The 19253-nt window shown below is 42.4% G+C and overlaps 1 protein-coding gene across 10 annotated transcripts in view; it reads right to left on the reverse strand.

Annotated features, from left to right (window-relative positions):
• LOC135376009 (uncharacterized) overlaps nucleotides 1-11579 on the reverse strand; it is a 34268-nt gene extending 22689 nt beyond the window's left edge. For 2 of the 10 annotated variants that reach the window (XR_010417482.1, XR_010417481.1), the window contains exons 1-2: nucleotides 10452-11009; nucleotides 10273-10342 (exon numbers count right to left, since the gene is read on the reverse strand). Coding sequence is in view for 1 of the 10 variants with exons in the window: in XM_064608627.1 (XP_064464697.1) it covers nucleotides 10273-10401; nucleotides 10452-10565; nucleotides 11231-11258 (271 nt within the window). In the remaining 9 variants the exon portion in view is untranslated. Of the gene's footprint in view, nucleotides 1-6011; nucleotides 6121-10205; nucleotides 10402-10451; nucleotides 11010-11132; nucleotides 11199-11230 lie in introns of those variants that run through there. The other 8 variants (XR_010417487.1, XR_010417486.1, XR_010417480.1 and 5 more) reach the window with 8 other exon arrangements.
• Between the last annotated feature and the right edge of the window lie 7674 nt (nucleotides 11580-19253).

A 19253-nucleotide genomic window follows, 5' to 3' on the forward strand; every position in this document is an offset into this window, starting at 1 on the left:
AAAATTTACTTTTGTACTTGGAACTGTTGCCGAAAGAACAAATGACGTGGAGCAAAGATAAGACACTTCCTTCCCTAGAGCCGCCTACACTTGAGATCAGAAGCTCCTGCTGTGTAACGTTACATACTTCCTATGTTAGTCAACAACGTTTTAGGCATCGGAAAGCTGGAAGCCCTTTGGGACATTCGTAGGACTGCATGAATAGGTATCTTAAAACCGAATCAAATACGAAGAGAAAGGGCTGCTTACTGGAAGCAGATAGTTGTCTTCAGGGTGCCAGGTTTGTAAGAAAAAGATTATCCATGAGTGGAGCATAGCTCTTAAATGTTGCCTGCAACATTTAAGAGCCATGCTCCGTGCCCGTTCTCCGTGCCTCCATGCCCTTTTCGTGCTTTCACGAAGAGGGCATGGAACTACTACAGGCAGTGGATACGTATTTCAACGTATGTACTTCCTTCTGAATGAAAAAAAAAACAAAAAAAAAACAAAGGCTTGCAAGAAAGATTCGGCTTCATTCTGCTGTCTCACTTTCCCCACAAAACCTTTACTCAAGAGCATTAATTAATGGATTTGAGGCAATTAGTTGTGTATTCAAGGGGGTGTCCACTTGTCTGTGTTACTCAACTGCTAAAACTGCATCAGTGCTGCTCACATAACTATAAAAGAAGAAGAAAGAAAATCAGTTGTGGATTAAAGAAAAAAAAGAAACGACTGTATAGGGTGTTTTCACATGACGTCAAACGAACGTGTTTGGCCGCCATGGTTATGGTCACTTTTTCGGTGCAGCTGCCGAAATTATCTAGCATTTGCTCGCAAACGAAGCCTTCAATGGTGTTTTAAAATCCAATCATGTCAGTACCCTTCTTTTATCCTAAGTGCACTTTGTCATTGTCGTTCTCACATTTTCCTTTATGAAAACTATGGTTTCTGCGTTGAAAAATAAGGCAGTTTGGCATCATTCAATGCCACTAGCACGAAAAGTGGGAGGAGCTTACGAGCATACCGCATCATAACATGACGTAGGTGTAAACATCCTATATGTGATACATGCATTGTTTTAAGTCTGACACGTGCGGCCTCTGAAATATTCGAGGATATTTTCAAGTATCTGTTTGCTCTGGACTGGCAATCGCTTCAATTCAAAATTTGAATATATGTACAGTGAAACCTCCCTACCTTGGACACCCGTGATGCAGCCAAAAAGTGTCCTAAATAGGGAGGTGTCCGAGTTACAGAATACAAGGGAAACAAAAAATGGAAAGTAACACCCTCCACACGGGATGCTGATGTTGCATCATAAACTGTGCAGAACACATGGTGCCCTCTCCTGGACGTGATCACGCGTCCCAATTCAGTTGTCTATTGCTTCAGAAACACGCGCAGGTACTTGTTTCGCTTACACGGAGCCGCAATCGGCAATATGCGAGGCGAAAACACAACAAAGTCACCCTTGTCGTCCGAAAACACTGACGAAATGCCCGGAAAACACAAGAGCTAGAAGTAGAATAGAAAGCGGAAGTGATACCGATGGCAATCGGGCTGGTATGGGATTGACGTTTACGTCTGTGTGGCCAGACAAAAAAGAGGCGTTCTAGACATAGAGGGAGAAACTGCATTTTCCGGGAGATTTGCTTCTCGGTCGTACAATCGTACAAACCGGTCTGAATCCGGGAGTCTCCTGGATGAATCGGGAGACTTGGCAGGTATGGAGGTGGTTTGTGTTCGGTATGATGATCACTTAATTTTTTTCGAATCCTTCCAAAGTCCTGCAGTGTACAAAAAGTATAGAAGTGCTTTTAGGGCTGAGGACCACCTTGCTCCATCGGCACCAATTCATTGGAAGTCATTTTTCAATGGCTAAGGAAGGTGTCCGAGGAGCCGAAAAAGATGACGTAGTGAATTTGTATCGCAGTTTACCATCCTTTTCAGGTGGTCAAAAAGGCGCAGGAACAGGTGGACATCGCAGGAAGAGTAGACCAGGCATGCCGGCATGCCGGTAAAACGCCTGCATGATCTAATGGCACTTTACCCGACAACAATCTTCATGCAACAAAGGGGACAAGGTATAAAAGCAGAACAACGGGGTTTGCATCAGATTTAAGTTGGTCCATTCTGAGTGACATCTTCCTGGCCAGGGTGGAGCGGCTGTTGAAGAGGCATTGAACTGTATGCACCATGAAGGTCTTTCAAAGCCTTCCGATGTGCAAGCGATTTTCTAGTCCTGTGGGTAGGCCCTACGGATCCCTTGCACCTAGAAGCTTGTTTCCAACAGGAAGGCAGAAGGTTGGAATTCAATATAGAGACCCCATTGCATAGCTGTTTACATTTTCTGGATCTCGCCCTACTTCTGAGGATGACCTGGACAAGAACACTGATGCGCTTCATTTTAAACCACTCGAAGGTGACAAAAAATGACATCACCAAAAGCTGTACGGATGCCACTTTAAAAGGATGGTGCCACCAACAAGAGACCAGCCCCAAGGAACAGACCTGCTGCTCGAAGACGACTCAATATCCAGAAGACTGCATATCCCATGGTTCCCACTCAATTTCGGAAAAGAATTCGAGGGTCTCTCAAGGACTCATCATTTTCCCCGGGGATGTAAAACACAGTTTATCGTCGGAACTTCAATATTTCACACAAAATACTGGTAGGCTACATATATCACATGAGAGAATACATGGGGATTTTGCGATAGTGACCTGCTCACAAACTTAACTGAGGACTCCTGAATCTTGAAGATCATAGGATAGAAAAGAGGCTGATGAATACAATACAAGGTGCCATTAATTTATAGCACTTCAGACTTCCGCTACTTGATTGCTATTCCAAGGAGTGCCAACTCCTACGGTTTCAAAACTATTGTTCTGGCTCCGAAGAAGCGAAATTAAGTTTGCACTGCAGCCCTGCGAAAATAGATGCAAAATTAAGGTTTCAAGGCCTGTGGACAATTCCAGTGTTTTCCAGACCTTGAAGACAGCATTTGAAAATTCCAGGACTTCAAGGGTTCCAAAGACCAGTGGAAATCCGTGATAACCAATATCGCATGGAGGCTTTTAGGTAACGGAAGCAGTTCTAGGTGGAAGGAATGATGTAGAAGCAATCTCGGCAGACTGACAGTCATACAGTATGCACATCACTTGTCTCTCAGTCTGAAGAAACTGGGAGGCACATATGATATCCCAGTTGCTTCAAATGTGGAGAATGAAATAATAATGGAATAATTGAATAATGATGGAGCTTTGCTAGTTGTAAAGATGAACAGAGTCACAGCTGGAGTGCTGTGCGAGTACTCGAAATTTCGAGTTCGAGTCGAGTCGATCTCGTACTCGACTTGAACTCGACTCGACAAATGATGACTCGACAACTTTCGAGTACTCGATATCATTTCGAGCTCGCGTTAGATCCATATTAAAATCCATCACATGTAATATATAACTAGGGCCTGACTTTTTCGGGTTTTATTTTTGGCCAAATTCGGGGGGTAAATATCGGGTGATATTTTTCATTTGAAAATTCGGGTGTATTCGGGTTAAATCCCGTTACGGCATGTTCTGTCGTCAGGAATTCGGGTGTATTCGGGTGATCTTTTTGTTTAATAAAAATTTGTCTTAACATGGAACTAATGTTTAGCAATGTTATCAAACATTATCTTAATGCACGCTTATGAGTGTGCCACGCGACCCGGATGTTTTCGGGTAGATTCGGGTTAAACCCGAATTTTTCAGATTTCGTTCGGGGGGTAAATATCGGGCGGATACGGGTTTAACCCTAAAAAGTCAGGCCCTATATATAACCTGTAACAACGATTCCACCGTTTGGAAACACGCATTTTGCGCAGCCGTGATTGCTGTCACAGTTCCGCCATCTTGTTTTCAGTATTAGCTTCAGCTAACCTCGACTTGGCTACAGACTGATTAGTGGCTGTGAATGGCAAACTGGCTTGAACTGGCTACTGCTGACCATGGAGGAGGCGCGCGCGCAGAAGCGTATCCGACCTGGGAGGAGCGCATTTCATAGTTTCGTTTCTTCGACAGGAGAGTCTGTTTCGGTTCTGCTAGCTCATAAAACTCGGAGACGTCTCACAAGAGTGAAGAAAGTGCATCTGCACAAAACCGAAAAGGGCTGGAAGCCTCGTGTAGGACTACTTTACGAAAATTTCCGGTACGAACGATTCCTTACCGTGCCCATAGAGAGTCGATTCCCGTGATTGACGTTTTATGAGCGGCGCTACTCGGTCCCTAAAGTAGATTCGGACAAGTGGTCACATTTGTTGGATACTATAAACACTACAGAATGAGTTCAATTTTCACTTTTATCTTTTCTTTGTGGTAGCGATTTATGAAGTTGGCCCTGCGCCAAGGAGGCAGTGTGGAGATGTTATCTTGGTTGTGGCGTGGCGCTCCCCCGGCAGACCTCTTTCACAAATGCGCAATACTCCCATTTTAAGCATATTCTGATTCGATTTCGTTTATTACAACGCAAATAACGACTCTGAATGTGTTAGACAATCAGATTTTTGTCCTGCATGTGTGGGCATATATTGCACTATTGCTGTTCTTTGCTGTTCCAAAACTAACCGGGAGGAATGGAAGAGTGATGAAATAGCAATATGTGGTACAACAGGAAAGTTAAGCCTGAAACTAATGTTTTCAGCAGAAATTACAATGTTAATTGCTGTTTTACTCATTCAATGTACATGGACTCACTCAGTTACATGGACAACATGTAGTGTTCATGTTATTTTTCACAACTCATTAACTTCTTGATCCAGAGGGTTGATATTTTCAGATATTATTTCTGACAAAGGTTGCCACATTTTGTAAATTTTAGAACTTGTAGATTGATATTTTTGTTCAAGATACAGGCATATATTCATAAGGGTTTCTGCTGTTCGCACCAATCTTTTGGTGTCCCAAAATCAATTTTGGAAATACATGGATAGCTTGGTTTATGAAACTCACATCATTAGATAGGGCATTGATTTGGCTACATTTTCCCATAGAGCAACATATTTTGAAGTGATACTGTTACCCACAAAAAATATATTTGTAAAACCACCCACAAATGGCTATTTTTGTGGCGGTAAGGAAAGTGTTAAACCGCACGGTTGTAAAAAGACCAGTTTTCCTACTCCTAAATTGTAAATGTTTTATGGTTGTAATATTCATTTAGCAATGTTGTCCTTAGGTGGCACATTTGTTTTATAAAGCTCTTATAATCTTCATTCATTTAATTTTTTGTTGTCAACTGTAGCACAAAAGAACATTTTTAAGGGGAAGTTGGCCAAAAAGCGGCGCTTAAGCATCTTAAAATTTTCTACCTTCCTGCTTCTACACATTACCTATCATTTAATGGAACGCCAACTACTCGAACTAGACTCGATACTCGAAACAGTGATTTGGTATTACTCGAACTCGACTCGAACTCGAAAATTTTGCTACTCGCACAGCCCTAGTTATAAAGTGAACGATCACATTGTCAGTGCTCCATGGGAGTCATTCACAAATTTGTGTTTGCCTGCTGTACAGTGTGCATGGGGCAGATGGGCCATTGCCTTAACGTTAGAACGAACGAACACTAGAGGTCCTTCGAGAGCAGCATGTCTGTGGCTATTCAAGAGCATGTGGAGAAGTGTGTGAAAAACATTTGGCTATATATTTTGGTTGGTTTTGATTACATAAGTGTGTCGTCATGGGCCACTGAAAGTCCGTACGGTAAGCAGGCAAAGTGCTAAGTATCTATCTAAGTATGTGGGGCTACTTTAACTGCACATACCCAGTGCTATGATTCTCTGAGGACTATCATGTGTGATAATCATTACAAGACTTATTGCCATGTGCGTGCAGTTGAAGAAAATTTAAATTTGCTCATGGAAAGCAAAAACTAATATCTTTCCATTTGAGTTTCTGATAGTAGCATGTGTGTTAAGTAATATATGGAACACTAGTGTGTGAACCTATGCAGGCTGAACAATTTGAACGGTTCCTTGCACAAATTTGGAGCTTACCACTGTATGTGAGCAGAGATCTTGTGACCATTCTCTGAGGCGTAACATGCTTGATCAGGGAATGATCTTTCAGAGCCGACAATGCATCACGAGATCCATTTGCCTTGAGCTGCAGCAAAAAATATGCAAGCAAAATGAATGAGGATACAAAATAGCACATGCATGTCAGATTAAACGGCGCTTTTAATCTGACATGCAGTACCAACAGGCCCAATCCCACATTTTGAGTACCTTCGTTTCTAGTTATTCGGGCTTTCCGTATGTATCGTCTATGTTCAACGACTCGTTTTGGACCAACGTAGTTTATCGCGCCATCCGCGTGTGTCGTTCTCGTCTGTTTCTAGCGCTTTTAATCTGACAAGGTAGGTTGGTTCCTCTGTCGGTGTGCTTTAAGTTATACATAACTGCCAACTTGGGAACATCCAAATTAGGGAGATTTCAAAAACCAGGGTGGGGGGAAGAAGGAAAAAAACGATGTTGGGAGGCTCTTATTTGCACATGTAACAGGAGCACACTTGCCCCCAGTAGGCACATCAGGCACCAGTTTTGCAGCAACAGAGTTTTCCCTCTCCAAGAAACTATCTGGGTTTCAAGCTGTGACAAGGCTATGACACTTTCTCAAAAGAACATGAAGACACAAAACTATGCCTCGTTCTCTTCACGATGCTGAACGGCCCTCACATTCAACACTGCTCGTTCAGCACTACCTTAGTAATGTGTCTGAAATTCAAAAGCCCATCTGGACTTGCCAGGAGAGCTTAAACATAATAGTTGTTGAACAAGCTAGTTAACGAGTCATTAAAAAGTAGTTTGCATAGTACGTCAGAACCATCAGTCACAGTTGTGCATCCCTGTGGTCAGTTCAGTGCGAGTATCATGAGCAAGGCCCTTCTTTTTCTGCGATTCCGCGATTCTGCAAAAATTCGCGGAATTGTGAGTCTGCTGCGGAATATGAGGTTTTGCGCAGAATTTTGCAGAAACAGCATGCTTAACTCAGTTTATGCGCGAGATGAACAAACTTTGCTCTCACCGGGTCGGCTTGCGTTACAGCGTACATGTGCCAACCGGATAAGGCCCCATCTGTGTGCTGGAACAAGCCTCCTCTCTCTAACCCTCAACTCTCTGGGACTCTGGAGCGGAATGCAAACGCTGACCCCTGCTTTGGTGTCCATAGCTGTCAAGTACCTCTGTGTGACAGTATACTCTGTACATAGTCAGTGACAAACGTCACTCCCTCTCAGCGGAAAGTACAATGTACAAAAGTTTTTCAAGTTGTAACCGTGTTCCTCCACACTAAGAGCTAACAGAGAGTATTTTCAGAAGCACATAACCGTGTAAGGTGGATCCTCGACTGATGAAATCTCGAATTTTGAATTCCGTGGCCTCATGAACGGAGTCCTCTGAGACACGACACATCCTCTCACTCCTTCCATTTATGAAGCCCGTCCATTTATGGAGCCCCCAATTAGTTAACGATACTTTCAGAAATGTTTACCGTTCGTAAATCGAGGGCCAACTGTATTCTATTAGAACTGCAAATCAAATGTGGAACTACAGTAAAACCTCTGAGGTCAGACAACTTCCCATGACGAACAAGATTTCATTGCGCCGGTAGGCTCCCATTGAAACTACATGGGGACAAAATTCTCTATGTCAGACACCGCCCCATGCCGGAAGTAGGACAGGGTATTCCTTGCAAAGTCAGACAAAACAGTGGTCTCAAGCACAGCCCTTCATTGCACCAAAAAAACCCAAATTGAGCCAGTGCCCTTGACTTTCGCGATTTTTTGTTTTCTTTCTTTTTTTTTTTTCCTGTACCAGTCTCAGCATTGTGTTGTTTTACTTTTTGGATTCCAAAAAGGGGTGCCAGCAGTCTACACTGCAACTATTCTTTAGCGTGAGCACTTGTCTTCAGTTTGTTAGAGCCTTTGAACATGCACTGCATCAGGGCAATCAAAAGTGGGCTGACGCTTCACAGAAAAATCCTTGAGCTTCATTCCAAGTGGGTTTGAACTCACAAGGAAGCAGCACACTGCTTGAAAAGCTCCAAAGGTAATGCCATTGAGTGGAATCTGCACAAAATTGAATCTACTAAAATCAGTAATCATCATCAGTGAAGAGTGGGAAAGAGGTACCAGATAAGACTAATAAACATGAATTGAAGAAGATAGACATTTCTTGAAACACAGCAGTGTTACTTTCCATTTTTTGTTTCCCTTGTATTCTGTAACTCGGACACCTCCCTATTTAGGACACTTTTTGGCTGCATCACGGGTGTCCAAGGTAGGGAGGTTTCACTGTACATATATTCAAATTTTGAATTGAAGCGATTGCCAGTCCAGAGCAAACAGATACTTGAAAATATCCTCGAATATTTCAGAGGCCGCACGTGTCAGACTTAAAACAATGCATGTATCACATATAGGATGTTTACACCTACGTCATGTTATGATGCGGTATGCTCGTAAGCTCCTCCCACTTTTCGTGCTAGTGGCATTGAATGATGCCAAACTGCCTTATTTTTCAACGCAGAAACCATAGTTTTCATAAAGGAAAATGTGAGAACGACAATGACAAAGTGCACTTAGGATAAAAGAAGGGTACTGACATGATCGGATTTTAAAACACCATTGAAGGCTTCGTTTGCGAGCAAATGCTAGATAATTTCGGCAGCTGCACCGAAAAAGTGACCATAACCATGGCGGCCAAACACCTTCGTTTGACGTCATGTGAAAACACCCTATACAGTCGTTTCTTTTTTTTCTTTAATCCACAACTGATTTTCTTTCTTCTTCGTTTATAGTTATGTGAGCAGCACTGATGCAGTTTTAGCAGTTGAGTAACACAGACAAGTGGACACCCCCTTGAATACACAACTAATTGCCTCAAATCCATTAATTAATGCTCTTGAGTAAAGGTTTTGTGGGGAAAGTGAGACAGCAGAATAAAGCCGAATCTTTCTTGCAAGCCTTTGTTTTTTTTGTTTTTTTTTTCATTCAGAAGGAAGTACATACGTTGAAATACGTATCCACTGCCTGTAGTAGTTCCATGCCCTCTTCGTGAAAGCACGAAAAGGGCATGGAGGCACGGAGAACGGGCACGGAGCATGGCTCTTAAATGTTGCAGGCAACATTTAAGAGCTATGCTCCACTCATGGATAATCTTTTTCTTACAAACCTGGCACCCTGAAGACAACTATCTGCTTCCAGTAAGCAGCTCTTTCTCTTCGTATTTGATTCGGTTTTAAGATACCTATTCATGCAGTCCTACGAATGTCCCAAAGGGCTTCCAGCTTTCCGATGCCTAAAACGTTGTTGACTAACATAGGAAGTATGTAACGTTACACAGCAGGAGTTTCTGATCTCAAGTGTAGGCGGCTCTAGGGAAGGAAGTGTCTTATCTTTGCTCCACGTCATTTGTTCTTTCGGCAACAGTTCCAAGTACAAAAGTAAATTTTTTATCAACATGGTGCCTCCAATATTCACCACAGAGGTGCGTGCAGAATTCGACAGCTTCCAAAAAAGCTATAGAGAATTTCAGGTACACTTGAGAAACCTATGCAGAATGTACAAAGTACTTTTTTTTTAATCTGTTTCCCACGAGGTGTCAATTTGTACTTCTAAATTACTCCACTGGTAGGTAGTTTCTGCAAGTACAGTTCTACTCTCATTTATCCAATAACTGCAGTTTCCATAGAAAAATGTCCAGCTGGCGAATCGTCAGGACAAACCAAACTCAGGAGCATATGGAGGGCATAATAAGATGTCCACCAGCATTTGCGTAAAATATAATTCTGCACCTATAAACTCTTACTGACAATTTTACCCTGATGAACATTCTTTGGATTGGAAGTGAAGGAAGCGCCTTGAGGCGTTCGGGCGTAGCCGTTGGCGCTAGGAAAATCAAGTTTTGGCGCAGCTTCGCGATCCGCCGTTGAAGGGCCTCAGGCGTGCATGGATACTAATTTATGATGTGGAATGAATGCCTCCCACGTTAAGTTTCAGTTCCATCGTGTCCAGGAAAATTTTCCACTCAATTTAGAGGCGCAAAATGGGGAAGCTGCAAGGCCACACTAGCGTGGCCGCTTCCGAGGAGTCTGAGCAGAGCGGACGTGAACGTTTTGTTGTGGAACAGCCTAATGCTCCTCAAGGGTAGCAAATTACAATGACTCCCAACAACAGACCTAGACCATACCTTTAAATTAAACACAGTTGAGATTTGGCACTCTCTACAACTATATTCGTTACTTCAACAAACTTGCCTGCTTCCGCAGACGACTCCCTCCGCTGGTTGCCAGCATCTCCACCAGATGTGCTGAACGGGTGGGGAAACTGGCATGAAGTAGCAAAGGCTAAGGACTTGTACATGCCCCAGCCCCTTGGTTTCAATTCTGGATAAACCACTGCCTGCTAGTTGAACAGTTGCAAAGGACTATCTTACCTAAACAGTCAGCAGTGATGAGCTCTTCTGCATCTTGATGGTTTACGGGTAGAGGGGAGATTTCTTGTGGTTCTTCCTTGATGGAGGTAGAACCCATTCCAGGCATTACTGATTCTATGGACAGACAAAAAGTATTGCCACACTTTAATTACCTCTCAGTACAGCTATTGCAGCACTACCACATGGTATTTTTTAGCATAATGGTAGCACATGGTTCTTGTTTTCTCAACATTTACGAGGACCTGACTACCTGTGTGCGATTTAGTTAAACGTAAATTAGCTTGAGTAACTTCGAAAGATGAGACTGGGTGACAAAATAAACAACAACACAGACATGCACTTCATGTACGATCATGTCTGTGTTTACATTCAATAAATCGTGGACGTCGAAATAGAAAATTCCGTTAAAGATTTTAACATTAAAGTCGTGAATTCACTAGTCCTTTTACGTGACGAAGTACTCTCGCAGGCGCACATCGAACAGAAATCTTCGCAAGAGATGACATGGATGAATGCATAAACGACGACAACGACAGTGTGAGGAGCCTACGAGCCCGCCAGTGGTGTGGTGGTGGTGGTGCGATGTTATAAGGAAGAGGAGTGAGGTCTGCCTGCTCAGTGGAGCCCGTTCGCTTTTCAACAATACAGTGACAACATCAACAGCGTTAGTTACGCATTTACATTCAATAAATCGTGGACGTCAAAATAGAAAATTCCGTTAAAGATTTTAACATTAAAGTCGTGAATTGACTATTCTTTTCCTTTTCTATTCTTTTTACTTGACGAAGTTCTTTCGCAGGTGCACATCGAACGGAAGTCTTCGCAAGAGATGCCGTGGGTAAATGCATAAACGACGGCAACGAGTGTGACTAGGCTACGAGCCCGACACTGGAGCACGATCGTATTTGAACAATACAGTCACAACATCAACAGCGTTAGTTACGCATTTACATTCAATAAATCGTGGACGTCAAAATAGAAAATTCCGTTAAAGATTTTAACATTAAAGTCGTGAATTCACTATTCTTTTCCTTTTCTATTCTTTTTACTTGACGAAGTACTTTCGCAGGTGCACATCGAACGGAAGTCTTCGCAAGAGATGCCGTGGGTAAATGCATAAACGACGGCAACGACGGCAACGACAGTGTGACTAGGCTACGAGCCCGACACTGGAGCACGATCGTATTTGAACAATACAGTCACAACATCAACAGCGTTAGTTACGCATTTACATTCAATAAATCGTGGACGTCAAAATAGAAAATTCCGTTAAAGATTTTAACATTAAAGTCGTGAATTCACTATTCTTTTCCTTTTCTATTCTTTTTACTTGACGAAGTACTTCGATTCCAGCTGAATTCGAAAAATCAAGCTGAAAACGTCTTAGATCACGAAAACAGTGCTAAATAGCGTTTTTAGAGTGTTTGGCGACGTTTAAAGTGGGAATAATCAAAATGTGCCGGAAATCGAAAAATCAAGCTGAAAACGTCTGAGATCACGAAAACAGTGCTAAATAGCGTTTTTAGAGTGTTTGGCGACGTTTAAAGTGGGAATAATCAAAATGTGCCGGAAATCGAAAAATCAAGCTGAAAACGTCTGAGATCACGAAAACAGTGCTAAATAGCGTTTTTAGAGTGTTTTGCGACGTTTAAAGTGGGAATAATCAAAATGTGCCGGAAATCGAAAAATCAAGCTGAAAACGTCTGAGATCACGAAAACAGTGCTAAATAGCGTTTTTAGAGTGTTTGGCGACGTTTAAAGTGGGAATAATCAAAATGTGCCGGAAATCGAAAAATCAAGCTGAAAACGTCTGAGATCACGAAAACAGTGCTAAATAGCGTTTTTAGAGTGTTTGGCGACGTTTAAAGTGGGAATAATGAAAATGTGCCGGAAATCGAAAAATCAAGCTGAAAACGTCTGAGATCACGAAAACAGTGCTAAATAGCGTTTTTAGAGTGTTTGGCGACGTTTAAAGTGGGAATAATCAAAATGTGCCGGAAATCGAAAAATCAAGCTGAAAACGTCTGAGATCACGAAAACAGTGCTAAATAGCGTTTTTAGAGTGTTTGGCGACGTTTAAAGTGGGAATAATCAAAATGTGCCGGAAATCGAAAAATCAAGCTGAAAACGTCTGAGATCACGAAAACAGTGCTAAATAGCGTTTTTAGAGTGTTTGGCGACGTTTAAAGTGGGAATAATCAAAATGTGCCGGAAATCGAAAAATCAAGCTGAAAACGTCTGAGATCACGAAAACAGTGCTAAATAGCGATTTTAGAGTGTTTGGCGACGTTTAAAGTGGGAATAATCAAAATGTGCCGGAAATCGAAAAATCAAGCTGAAAACGTCTGAGATCACGAAAACAGTGCTAAATAGCGTTTTTAGAGTGTTTGGCGACGTTTAATGTGGGAATAATCAAAATGTGCCGGAAATCGAAAAATCAAGCTGAAAACGTCTGAGATCACGAAAACAGTGCTAAATAGCGTTTTTAGAGTGTTTGGCGACGTTTAAAGTGGGAATAATCAAAATGTGCCGGAAATCGAAAAATCAAGCTGAAAACGTCTGAGATCACGAAAACAGTGCTAAATAGCGTTTTTAGAGTGTTTGGCGACGTTTAAAGTGGGAATAATCAAAATGTGCCGGAAATCGAAAAATCAAGCTGAAAACGTCTGAGATCACGAAAACAGTGCTAAATAGCGTTTTTAGAGTGTTTGGCGACGTTTAAAGTGGGAATAATCAAAATGTGCCGGAAATCGAAAAATCAAGCTGAAAACGTCTGAGATCACGAAAACAGTGCTAAATAGCGTTTTTAGAGTGTTTGGCGACGTTTAAAGTGGGAATAATCAAAATGTGCCGGAAATCGAAAAATCAAGCTGAAAACGTCTGAGATCACGAAAACAGTGCTAAATAGCGTTTTTAGAGTGTTTGGCGACGTTTAAAGTGGGAATAATCAAAATGTGCCGGAAATCGAAAAATCAAGCTGAAAACGTCTGAGATCACGAAAACAGTGCTAAATAGCGTTTTTAGAGTGTTTGGCGACGTTTAAAGTGGGAATAATCAAAATGTGCCGGAAATCGAAAAATCAAGCTGAAAACGTCTGAGATCACGAAAACAGTGCTAAATAGCGTTTTTAGAGTGTTTGGCGACGTTTAAAGTGGGAATAATCAAAATGTGCCGGAAATCGAAAAATCAAGCTGAAAACGTCTGAGATCACGAAAACAGTGCTAAATAGCGTTTTTAGAGTGTTTGGCGACGTTTAAAGTGGGAATAATCAAAATGTGCCGGAAATCGAAAAATCAAGCTGAAAACGTCTGAGATCACGAAAACAGTGCTAAATAGCGTTTTTAGAGTGTTTGGCGACGTTTAAAGTGGGAATAATCAAAATGTAGCGGAAATCGAAAAATCACGCTGAAAACGTCTGAGATCACGAAAACAGTGCTAAATAGCGTTTTTAGAGTGTTTGGCGACGTTTAAAGTGGGAATAATCAAAATGTGCCGGAAATCGAAAAATCAAGCTGAAAACGTCTGAGATCACGAAAACAGTGCTAAATAGCGTTTTTAGAGTGTTTGGCGACGTTTAAAGTGGGAATAATCAAAATGTGCCGGAAATCGAAAAATCAAGCTGAAAACGTCTGAGATCACGAAAACAGTGCTAAATAGCGTTTTAGAGTGTTTGGCGACGTTTAAAGTGGGAATAATCAAAATGTGCCGGAAATCGAAAAATCAAGCTGAAAACGTCTGAGATCACGAAAACAGTGCTAAATAGCGTTTTTAGAGTGTTTGGCGACGTTTAAAGTGGGAATAATCAAAATGTGCCGGAAATCGAAAAATCAAGCTGAAAACGTCTGAGATCACGAAAACAGTGCTAAATAGCGTTTTTAGAGTGTTTGGCGACGTTTAAAGTGGGAATAATCAAAATGTGCCGGAAATCGAAAAATCAAGCTGAAAACGTCTGAGATCACGAAAACAGTGCTAAATAGCGTTTTTAGAGTGTTTGGCGACGTTTAAAGTGGGAATAATCAAAATGTGCCGGAAATCGAAAAATCAAGCTGAAAACGTCTGAGATCACGAAAACAGTGCTAAATAGCGTTTTTAGAGTGTTTGGCGACGTTTAAAGTGGGAATAATCAAAATGTGCCGGAAATCGAAAAATCAAGCTGAAAACGTCTGAGATCACGAAAACAGTGCTAAATAGCGTTTTTAGAGTGTTTGGCGACGTTTAAAGTGGGAATAATCAAAATGTGCCGGAAATCGAAAAATCAAGCTGAAAACGTCTGAGATCACGAAAACAGTGCTAAATAGCGTTTTTAGAGTGTTTGGCGACGTTTAAAGTGGGAATAATCAAAATGTGCCGGAAATCGAAAAATCAAGCTGAAAACGTCTGAGATCACGAAAACAGTGCTAAATAGCGTTTTTAGAGTGTTTGGCGACGTTTAAAGTGGGAATAATCAAAATGTGCCGGAAATCGAAAAATCAAGCTGAAAACGTCTGAGATCACGAAAACAGTGCTAAATAGCGTTTTTAGAGTGTTTGGCGACGTTTAAAGTGGGAATAATCAAAATGTGCCGGAAATCGAAAAATCAAGCTGAAAACGTCTGAGATCACGAAAACAGTGCTAAATAGCGTTTTTAGAGTGTTTGGCGACGTTTAAAGTGGGAATAATCAAAATGTGCCGGAAATCGAAAAATCAAGCTGAAAACGTCTGAGATCACGAAAACAGTGCTAAATAGCGTTTTTAGAGTGTTTGGCGACGTTTAAAGTGGGAATAATCAAAATGTGCCGGAAATCGAAAAATCAAGCTGAAAACGTCTGAGATCACGAAAACAGTGCTAAATAGCGTTTTAGAGTGTTTGGCGACGTTTAAAGTGGGAATAATCAAAATGTGCCGGAAATAGAAAAATCAAGCTGAAAACGTCTTAGATCACGAAAACAGTTCTAAATAGCGTTTTTAGAGTGTTTGGCGACGTTTAAAGTGGGAATAATCAAAATGTGCCGGAAATCGAAAAATCAAGCTGAAAACGTCTGAGATCACGAAAACAGTGCTAAATAGCGTTTTTAGAGTGTTTGGCGACGTTTAAAGTGGGAATAATCAAAATGTGCCGGAAATCGAAAATTCAAGCTGAAAACGTCTGAGATCACGAAAACAGTGCTAAATAGCGTTTTTAGAGTGTTTGGCGACGTTTAAAGTGGGAATAATCAAAATGTGCCGGAAATAGAAAAATCAAGCTGAAAACGTCTGAGAACACGAAAACAGTGCTAAATAGCGTTTTTAGAGGCTAGTTCCATCTCAAATCGAACAATCCGGTACACTTGATGTCTCGAATGAACGGGAAAAAAATATATGTTGAAGCCATCGGTGAGTTCGGAGAAATAAACGCTTTCCCAATTCTCTGCGGTGCGCGGTTCGGGAAATAAGAGAGGAGGAAAAAACTGCCTCTCATAAGGCGACGTCGTCGCGAGCGAGTTTGAGCGTTTGCTACAAGGCAATTTCTTCTCGCATTATAGTAATTTCTTGATCTGGCTTGAGACCACTTAGGGCACAATAGGATCCTTTGTTGGCAGTGCTGTACCGGTTTTTGTCTGTCTGCAAAAAAATATCAAAGTTGAACCAAAGTGCCGAAAAACACCATATTCACTGCAGCTTTGCGGACGATGTACAAAACGGATAAGGCTGAGCTTTATGCCGTTTAATTTGTCATTCATAGAGCTATCGAATGATGTATACTTTCTTGATCTACTCTGTTAAGAACGTAAGCGATACCTCTTTTAGTAGCACCATACCACCAAAAAATGACGAATTTCGGAAGCTATTATCTGAAAAACCCCACCAAAAACTTGCCTCGAAAATTTTATATGTTGTAGGTAGTTCCTTAGACTATGCACAGAAGCAAAATAAAAAGTCGGACTTGATCGGTAGGCGCACTGTGAATTTTTTGCCAGCCCTATACGCGGAGCGCATTCAAGCGGAGGCACCGTGTCCCGCGTGTTGCAAAATCGAATTTTCCAAAGGGAGTTTCAACTTCTGTCTTCATATAAAAAGTAATTGCTGTCATTTGAAACCATTCTGAGGTTTCAATGTTTCCTTTTCAAGGTTCTGAGCGTTTGCGTTCACAACAATGGTGTAATCGCTGAATCTAGATTCCAGGGCAAACAGATGTGCTCGCATTTTTTTGCGGGATGTCACACATGCATTGCAAGTGCTGGGAGCCCGGGAAGAACAGAATGATTTTACATCTTTGTAAGAGGAATATCTGTTCAGGGTTATTCTAAACAAGCATATTTACTGCACGCATTATGGCAGCAGGGACGCAGTGACTTCCAGTATTCTTTGAAACATTTCCTTTCCTACGGCCCCATGACCTCGGACGGGGGAAATTGGACTGAGGAAAATGTTGTTGTGTAGTGGGGCATACGCACACACTCAGGGCTAATTCATGGTGCCTTTTGTGAACCTTGCCGAAACAGCCCGACTGGCGCCGCTGTCCAATATGTTATTCGGTTCGACATGCTGCGACCATGGGAATGTCCTGATCGCATTTACTCCTTGAAGACAACTTGCGCAAAGTATCGCCTACACACAGAAGACGCTTCACTCCCTTCTCGACTACAGAATTGCATGGGGTGCCCTTATACAGAGTGTGCGACGACATCTGGGTAGTTTCATTTATAATCGACCAAGGGGCGCCGGTAACATTCTTACTTTCTTAAAGAAAAAAATATATGTTATTCCTAATCCAAAAAGAAACAAAACAAGCCTAGTCGCGGGTCCCTGCGATATTTCGTTCTCGGTCGGCGAGGCTCCAAGTAAATAAGCGCGATTTGGGCAGTTCCAGCTCTTCCAAATTTGGCGCGATGGATCCTCCGAACGGCTGCTTTCTTCTGAAAGCAATTTTTTTCACCTTGCAGAATGGGTGGTGAAGATTTGCTTAAGACAATTAAATTCGGTGGCAAATCCCGAAAACATTTCGAAAAAAAACTCGCGAAAACGCCTCTGAGGACGTTCGTAGCGCAACTTTGCCAATTTCTTATGTGGTCCTGTAATTTTCGAACATGACGAAACGTATATGAGATGAAAGCGCCTTTTTTACTCTTTCGTTTAGTATATAGCGCGTTATCATACCTTCAGACATCCGTCCACAGTGATGCAGTTATCGCGAAAAGGTGCCAGAAAATCGCTGTTTTCAGGACCGTTTTGCTCAAAAAGGCCATCTTCAATTTTGTTTATATTTTGTGGAGACATGCCTTGAGGATCGCTCTTTGATATTATAAAATAAAATTTCTGCGTATTTTATTTCTTCAGGGCGCGCAAATTCTTTTTCCGCACCCTGGTCGCTTTTAATTCTAAGTGCCGGAGAATGGTATTCACAATGGTGCTCTTTTTTTATTCTTCTTGCTGAATGGTATTACATTACGGGCTGATACGATTGGTTAACGTGCACCCAAGGATCGATCAAGGATAGTAACTGGAAACATATATTTATTGTTGCACTCTTACAGTGGAAGCCCCAGCACCAACCGCTTACAATAAACACCAGTCCCAGGCGGCACTGAATGTTTTTTTTTATTGAATCTGTCCCAAAAGACTGCCGCAATTAGAGCTGTTCGCAACGCACGACACCACCAACTCCTGCCCAGGTGTATGAAGATCGCAGTCTGGGAACAGGACGCACAGCGGACCACTCGCTCTCCTTTTTCGCTTCTCTGAACGCTTCGGCATCCTCACGTGGCACACGCAGCAGCGTAACGTTCGGTAACCTGGGCGTTAGTTTGCGCACAAGATCTTCTGCAGTCTGAATGGCTTCTCCTCGGGGCGAACGGGATTGTGTAGTGAAGCATGATGCTTGACCACTCCGCCGACCCCGTCGCAGGCATTCTTCCCGTGGCCAGGCGCGCTGAACAGCCATTTGATGACATGGGGGCTTCTCTGCAGCTCGTGAAACTGGTATCTATTTTTAAAGTGTGCTGCAGCCCCATCTGACACTTGCGTACATACACCGTACAAAGGTCCGACTTCATCCATGTGTTCATCAACAGTTCTGATGGCCAGAAGCGTTAGCGCCCTGTCATGACGCATGTCGCCCGACACAACGGCGTAGCAACGGGAACCGGACAAATGGTTCACCACGCAAGTGAATACTGTTATTTAGTCTTTCTTCCAATGGGTAACCCTGTATTGCAGAAGGAAGAACGACCGTCCAATTTTCCGCATAGTCAAAGTGGAGGACAGCCCTTTTAGTATCTGAGAATATCTTCTCACTACGTATCGCATTCCGTTGAATGTTGCGCACGTACACTCTAAAATCCGTACCTTCAGCGTACCGCACGAAATAGACGGTTCATGAAAACGAGAAGGTTCATGAGAGGCGCTCCTCGAAGAACCGTCTCTTTCAGAAGGTTCGGTCAGCAGCGCGGCTACCTTTGTGCGGTACATAGAGGATTTACTGGGCTTCCCTCGAGCAGAAGCTCCCGGATGCGTCGCGAACCCTTCGCAAACCTCCTACTCCTTTTCGCGACGCCAAGGTCGCACCTCATAAACATCTGGGAAGCGGATGATGAATCAGTGAAGTTTCGGTTTCGATATGCTGTATCGTGTAGCAAAAAACTGTACTGCCCCGTAACAAATTCTTGTGATCAGGTGACTATTTAGGAATTGCTGGTTATGAAACACTAATAACTGGCCGTAAAGTTTAGTCCTTCAAGGTAAATAAGTGGAAGGCGGCACTGCCGGCTATTCCGTGCCTCGTCACATTTCAAGACAGAGACGCTTACTGCGACGCAACACTCTCTTCGCGCGCGAGCAAACTTC

This window comes from Ornithodoros turicata, unplaced genomic scaffold (genome assembly GCF_037126465.1).
Source record: "Ornithodoros turicata isolate Travis unplaced genomic scaffold, ASM3712646v1 ctg00000969.1, whole genome shotgun sequence".
Lineage (NCBI taxonomy): Eukaryota > Metazoa > Arthropoda > Arachnida > Ixodida > Argasidae > Ornithodoros > Ornithodoros turicata.